Here is a 6,844-nt window from a genome sequence, read left to right on the forward strand (position 1 = left end):
TGTTAGTACAGGGTCAGCATTACAATGAAATGTGTTTGAAGAGATGAAACATGATTAAAATACTAAAAGTAACATGATTTAAAAAAGAAATAAGATGAAAAAAGTAGAGAGAACTACTTTGCGCAATGTATTGCAGTAAAGTAGCAGTTCAGCTGGGACTGAATATGTAGTTAAACTTCTTTTTACACTTACACACGCAAGAGGGGCTTCACTGGTCTGGCCCACTCAAGATCAAAACAGGATGTGTGTAGCCGAAGAAGATGAATGATGTAAGCTCAAGCTGTGAAGTTTAATATGCTATATGCTATTTAAAAGCACCACTGAAAGGTTAGGGTTAGGGTTACACAAGTTGTAAATGTTATTTTGACATTGTGAGGGCGACGAATCAAGTCCTGTCAAATACAACCTGAAATTAAAATAAATAAATAAATTTATAATTAATTTGTCATCCATTAGACAAACATTTGAATTATTACCTCAAAATGTTGATTCAATAACTCAAAAATTCACAAATTAATTTTAAATTATTTTGTCAGAGTTAGTGAGTTAGTACTGTTGTATGTTTTTTGTGGCAGTGGCAGAAACAAGCTTCCATATCAGGTTTTCAACGTACAAGACAAAATAAGCCGTCTCGTGGCGAAGAGTGACCCATCTTGCAGTTTTCCGCGTCTTTGCGAAAGCTGGTTGCGCATGCGCTGCTGGGGTCCCCTTCCCCCTTGGTGAAAGACGTTTCTCTGGGACTGAGGACTTCTCGGCACGCTGTGTGTCCTCCACGTTTTAGCAGCTGGTGAGTGAAGTGCTTCTGCTTTTATTAAACTTCAGAACAAATTAAAAACGTTCATTTCTGTGTGCGGAGTCGATAACAGTATCAGCTAGCAGCTACAATAACTTAGCTGAAGCTAACGGGTTCACCTTGTCCAGGGTTAGCCGCTTTCAGCTTCGGGTTTTAAAGGCTGTACGGAGTTTTCCTCGTGTTTTATTGACGTTTCACTGTCAGATCTCCGGGCTTCCCAAAACGTAATATTTTAGAGCTTATCAGGTTTCCTTTGAGGTGTTCCTGTTTGTCTTTGTTGTTTGCTTTTGTGTAAATGTAGCAGTTTTGTTACCCAAAGCTGCTGTCCAAAGGTCCAGCCCGTAACTAGAATATTTACAAAATGCTTTAAACACCTGCTGCTACAAGTCTTTGATAGTGCACACTGACAGGCCCTCACAAGCTTGTGCAAAATAAAGTGTAACGCACACGGTTCCTGCTTTAGTACAGGTATTCTCTGTAAGCGCCACTGTTTTGATTTTTTTTATAGTCAGCTGATCCACCTGCTGCTCTTCATCAGACAGAGGCTGAGCCACTGATGCTCTGATAGAATGAAACAGGTGGAGGAGAAGGAAGAAGCATCTGTCTACCAACGGGTCGTGTTGAAAAACGCCTCACCGTACCACTACCTGAAGGTCCGCCTGTAAGTTCCTCATCGTGTTTTTAGAGTTTGATGTTGTGCTGATATTTGTACACACACACTTTATTTTTTCCTCTGTGTCTTTAGTGTGCTGGAGGATGAGTCAACCAGACTAAGTGCGGTTGAACTGAAGTACTTCATCATCACAGGCCTGAAGTCTCTGTATGGAGAGGTGAGACCATGAAGACCAGCGAGGAGATAAGGAGCTTCTGTGTTTGTTTTACTTGTTTTATTCTCCTGAGTTTCAGAACCTTTGTATAATGTGAAGATTAATTTGCATTAAATACACCAAGTATTCACTCGCCCATTCAAATCAATGAATTCAGTTGTTCCAGTAACTGTCTTGGCCACAGGTGTATACAATCAAGCACCCAGGCATACAGACTGCTTCTACAAACATTTGTGAAAGAATGGGTCACTCTCAGGAGCTCAGTGAATTCCAGTGTGATGCCTTAATATGATGCCACCTGTGCAACGAGTCCACTTGTAAAATTTCTTCTCTAAGGAATATTCCACAGTCGACTGTTAGAGGTATTAACAAAGTGGAAGCGAGCGTGAACAACGCTAACTCAGCACGAAATGGTATTCTATGTAAAATCACAGAGTGGGCTCAGCAGATGTTATCTCTATGCCCTAGTGTGCAGAGTTTGCCGACTTTCTGCAGAGTCAATCTCTACACACCTCTAAAATTCATGTGGCCTTCAGATTAGATCAAAGAACAGTCCGTAGAGAGCTTCATGAAATGGGTGTCCGTAGCCAAGCAGCTGCATCCAGGCCAAGCAAAGCATCGGATGGAGTGCTGTAAAGTACACCACTACTTGTATAACACCCCACTACAAACACATACTTGTAAGCCTTGCGGAAAGCTTTCCCGGAAGAGTTGAAGCTGTTATACCTGCACAGGGTGGGCTGATGTCATATTAAACTCTATGGATCGAGAATGGTATGTCACTCAAGTTCATAAGCGTGTGAAGGCAGGTGAGTGAATACTTCTGGTAATATTGTGTATTCTACCAGATGTGGGGCTCGTCCCAGCTTTGAAGTGACTGTTTGTTTGTGGTGATCTGGATCAGATCAGATTGTTTGTTTTTGGGGTTTTTTGTGATAATGTATCTTCACGTAAATGTCAAACTGACAGATGAGGTCAGCCAGGGGTCTCCATGTACTAAGATGATCACAGATGAAATTGTGATCTCTAGTGAGAGTAGGGAGCAGGTGGAGGTATGTGCTGGAGAGAAGAGGAATGGAAGTCAGTGGAAGCAAGACAGAATACATGAAAAGTACATGAGTGAAACTGCACTAATTATTAAAAAAAAAAAAATGAAGGTAGAGCAGAATATGTTAAGATTTTTATTGGGATTGACCAGAATGGGTGGGATTAGAAATGAGTGCGGATCAGAGGGACAGCTCAGGCTCAGTTTAGAGCAAAAGTTAGATACAAGGCTGAGGTGGTTTGGACGTGTGCAGAGGAGGAAGATGCTGAATGTGGAAGGTGAGATTGAAGCAGATGAAAAGGAAAGGAAGATGTTCTGGATAGTCCAAACTATCTGAATCCAGGGTCCTAATTCATGCGTAGTGTGGAGGGATCCAGTTTTGCTTTTCTTACTTTGTTTTCACTCCTCAGGTGGGAGCAGCGGTAAACTTTGACGTCCTGAAGTACGATGAGGACACCCTGACCGCTCTCCTCCGCGTTTACAGCAGGTGACCACCGGCCATGAGAGAAAGGGGGCGGGGCGGGGTGGGGTGTTGGGGTTTACTCAGGCAGCATTTTGAAAGCACGTGGGACAGCTGAAACTGAACCAGACTAACCACCACTTGTTGGTATCATTTTCTTCTTTTATTGTGTGTGTTTGCAGAAGTTTGGTGAAGCTGTGGAGCTCCCTGACTCTTCTCGGCTCCTACCAGAACAAGGCCTGTGCCTTCAGAGTCCTGCAGGTCAGCAGACTTGATCCCCGCTCTTCTCTCATAATAAGAATTTTCTCAGAGGTGATCCACTCCTAGAAAAGTTAATAGACTAAAGAATTGTGACGCGTGATGACAAATAAATCAGAGTTCTACCAAACTTGCTGAAAATCTTAACATTTTTTCCTCCAGATTGTCGTCATTAAAGCTGCTAATTTGATGCACATCATCCTCTCTTGTGCTAGTATAACATGCTGTAATGTACACACCTGTAGGATAGTCTCTTGTTTGCAAATGAGGGTGAACAAAGTGAAGTTCTTCACTGATTTTCAGCTTCTGAGCCACAAGCCCGTGAACAACCGATCAGTCACCTTCCACAGAGTTTCTGATGGCTGGGTCTCGTGTGTTTTTGGGGTTTTTTTGTGCCAAGCATCAAAGCTCTGTGTCGACCTTGAGACTATCAGCTGTGAATACCTTACCGCCCCTCTCGAACCACATTACCTCTGAGGCGATTATCTCTGCCGCCAGGCACAAAAAAATTACGTCCGTGTGGAAGCATTACACATATGTTTGAGCTTTATTGTGCAGAACGCTGTTCTGTATTTGCACTCCTGAGCTGAAGAGGAAAGTTCCTGTGCATCAGCTTTAATCTCTACAGGTGATACGTGAGCTTTTTTGCTCTTGTTCATTTTGCTTTTCTGGACACTGCTGCTGTGGATTTAAAATGAAGTAATGAAGAAGTTGCTTTAAGTCTGCACTATGAGGTTTAAAGAGGATGAAACTGTATTTTTTTACTGTTTTAAACAGATTAGTGCCAAATAAATATGTAACTGTTCTTTTTGTAGCTGCTGTTGTTAGATGAAATTTGTATACAATAGATAAGGTGATCAGTAGGGATTCATGTGACGCACAATAGCAAGGCTGCAATCATAGCGGCGTTCGCCACCATGAGAAAGAGACTGGGAGGCATGCAACATCATGGTTGACTTAAAGAGGACGTTGTTTCAGAAGTTTCAGAAAGGGACTCATTTAGAATTGCTGATCTCCCCTTAAGAGCGTCTCGTGGACCGTATCAGCAAGGCCACTCTTTTTAGATGTCTTGGCACTATAGCCTCTTGTGCTGGTGCTTCTGCAATTGATGCTGGATTTTCCTGTGTGGAATTAAGTTTCAGTTGTGAGCAAAGATTGTGTTGGTGTGGCTAAAAGAAACATCCTGTTTCTCGAGTTGCTCTGTACGGGCTCACAGATGCATGCACCACAGTTCAGATCGCTGTCTCATTATGGAAAACGATCATTTTGTTCCATCTGTAGGTCAAAACTTTGGATTATTATCTCAGAATTTTGACTTACTAACTAAAACTCCTGTAAAAATGAGCCAAACTTCCAGTAAAGTTAAAGTTTTGAGATTAAAACTCCAAAATTTTGACTTATGATTGGCAAAAAATATTTTTGTTTTGTTTTTGTTATAGAAACAAGCTTCCAACCATGAAATAATAACATTTTTGTCATTTAAAGCCTGAAAATCGTGACCAAGCCTCATATGGATGATTTTTGAGTTGTGCATTTTGCAAAGGTTTCAGTTAGGTTTCATTTAATTTAAGGAATGTTGCAGTAATGTTGCATCATTTGTGTTTGAGGAATATTTAATCCAAGACATTATAAAGACCATCTTTCTGTTGCTCTGTGCTGTGTTCAGGTGTCTCCGTTCCTCTTGGCACTGACGGGAAACAGTCGGGATCTACACCTCGACTGAGGCCGGAGGAGCTTTCTTTTTTCCGCAATGAGTTTCCTGTATAGGCGAGTCTTTAATAAACCGCTGTCTTCCATCGCAGCGGCTCCTCACCTCAGCCGGCCACTCCACATTGGCCAGCGAGCTTCCCTCACCAAAGCGTTCTCCTCCCGTGACGTGGAGGCGTTCGCTGAGCTGACAGGTGACACCAACCCCCTCCACCTGGATCCGGCGTACGCCAGCACCACTTCGTTTGAGACACCTATCGTGCACGGCGTCCTCATCAATGGCCTGATCTCCGCCGTGCTTGGCACCAGGATGCCGGGTCGAGGCTGCATCTTCTTGTACCAGGAGATCCGCTTCCCGGCACCGCTCTACGTTGGAGAGGAGGTGCTGGCTGAAGCCGAAGTCCGCAAGATTAAGATGTCGTTCGCCTTCATTGCTGTGACGTGCTCTGTTAAGGATAAAGTGGTGATGGAGGGTGAGGTGATGGTGATGTTGCCTGAGGAGCAGCAGCAGAAGGAGTGAGAGGAGGAGGTGGTCACCGCTCACTGTCTCCTCGAAATAGTATTTTGTACACGAGGAACTTTATTATTGTTTATTGCTCAAAGCAAGAAAAACGTGTTTATAGGCAGAGCATCTAATATTTGTTTCCAGCTATGCTTTGTTTATTGTTTTGAAATCTTTTGTGTGGAGATAAAATAATAAATTTGTCTTTGAATTTTTCAAACCTGCTTGTGTTGTTATACCCACCTGTTCACTCACATCACACACACACGACTTTCTTTCCTTCCATCATACTGTGATCCTTCTATTTTTCTTTTTACTGGCTCATTTCCTTCAGCTGATTGTAAGGGTGAGGTTTTTTTTATTATGTTTACTTAACATAATGACATGTGTTAATATTTCCATGTTTCATGATTGGCTGGGGTAGTCATCACATTTAATGATTAATCATGTGAAACAACACTTTTTGAGCACTGCAAAGTGAAGCTGGAGAACTGTTCAGTCAAGTGAACCTTATGCGGCCACTTCATTAGGTATACCCTGTTAGCATTGAGAACTGAAGCCTAGAAGAGTCATTGACATGGTCAACAACAACAACACTCGGCTGGACTGAAATGATGCTCAGTTGGTGCTAAATCTGGCCATTCTCCTCTGACCTCAACTAGACATTTTCACCCAGAGAGCCGCTGTTTGGATGGTTGTACAGAAAGGTCCAAGCAGATCACCAGTTTGTGAGAACGCCAGCCTGTCTGATACTAACAACCATGCCACCTTCACAGTCGCTTAAGTCTTCAACTCATTCTGAGGCTCAGTTTGAACTTCAGCTGGTTGTCTTGTCAATGTCTACATGCCTACCTGGCTTATTAGATAATTATATTAACAACCAGTTGAACGTGTACCTAAAAACTGGCTGCTGAGTGTACACTTTTTTTTGTACGTGTCTGACTTCATTTCTTTCATTTATGGTTTAGTTTAAATATTGTTTATTTCACACAGATGGCTGTAGATTTTTATTTTATTTCCATTACTTTATTTATTTGATTTATCTCTATCCTTCAACCTGATATTCATTGTTTATTGTTTGACATTTTAGACTAACTAAAAAATTGGTTGAATGAATGTGTATGTGACTAATAACAAATAAAAATGCTTAAAGAAGAAATGAAAGAAAAAACAAACATAATTGTTTAGATAAATTTTGACCAAAATTTTGTTAGTAATTCTAAGTACACAAAATAATAACTATCATTTGTTT

At 41.7% G+C, this 6,844-nt stretch overlaps 2 protein-coding genes across 2 annotated transcripts; both read left to right on the plus strand.

The window, feature by feature from the left end:
* The first annotated feature begins 676 nt into the window (after window positions 1–676).
* Window positions 677–5,186, plus strand: rpp14 (ribonuclease P/MRP 14 subunit). Its single transcript, XM_006782982.3, has 6 exons — window positions 677–787; window positions 1,302–1,454; window positions 1,539–1,623; window positions 3,076–3,152; window positions 3,308–3,386; window positions 5,050–5,186. Exons 2-6 carry the CDS (start codon window positions 1,363–1,365, stop codon window positions 5,104–5,106), a joined length of 390 nt encoding a protein of 129 aa, XP_006783045.1. The 5' UTR covers window positions 677–787; window positions 1,302–1,362; the 3' UTR covers window positions 5,107–5,186.
* On the plus strand, window positions 5,134–5,812 carry LOC148102788 (hydroxyacyl-thioester dehydratase type 2, mitochondrial-like). Its single transcript, XM_087840887.1, has one exon. The coding sequence runs from the start codon at window positions 5,134–5,136 to the stop codon at window positions 5,608–5,610; it is 477 nt and encodes a 158-aa protein (XP_087697013.1). The 3' UTR covers window positions 5,611–5,812.
* Window positions 5,813–6,844: the final 1,032 nt, after the last annotated feature.

This window comes from Neolamprologus brichardi, chromosome 5 (assembly GCF_056152115.1).
Source record: "Neolamprologus brichardi isolate AB-2024 chromosome 5, ASM5615211v1, whole genome shotgun sequence".
In the NCBI taxonomy this organism is placed as follows: domain Eukaryota; kingdom Metazoa; phylum Chordata; class Actinopteri; order Cichliformes; family Cichlidae; genus Neolamprologus; species Neolamprologus brichardi.

What these genes read in the sequence shown, in the direction of transcription:
- rpp14 (XM_006782982.3), top strand. Translation starts at nt 1,363, where the DNA reads ATGAAACAGGTGGAGGAGAAGGAAGAAGCATCTGTCTACCAACGGGTC. An exon ending in CACTACCTGAAGGTCCGCCT is followed by an intron (nt 1,455 to 1,538) that starts GTAAGTTCCTCA and finishes CTGTGTCTTTAG; the next exon opens with TGTGCTGGAGGATGAGTCAA. An exon ending in TGAAGTCTCTGTATGGAGAG is followed by an intron (nt 1,624 to 3,075) that starts GTGAGACCATGA and finishes TTCACTCCTCAG; the next exon opens with GTGGGAGCAGCGGTAAACTT.
- LOC148102788 (XM_087840887.1), top strand. Translation starts at nt 5,134, where the DNA reads ATGAGTTTCCTGTATAGGCGAGTCTTTAATAAACCGCTGTCTTCCATC.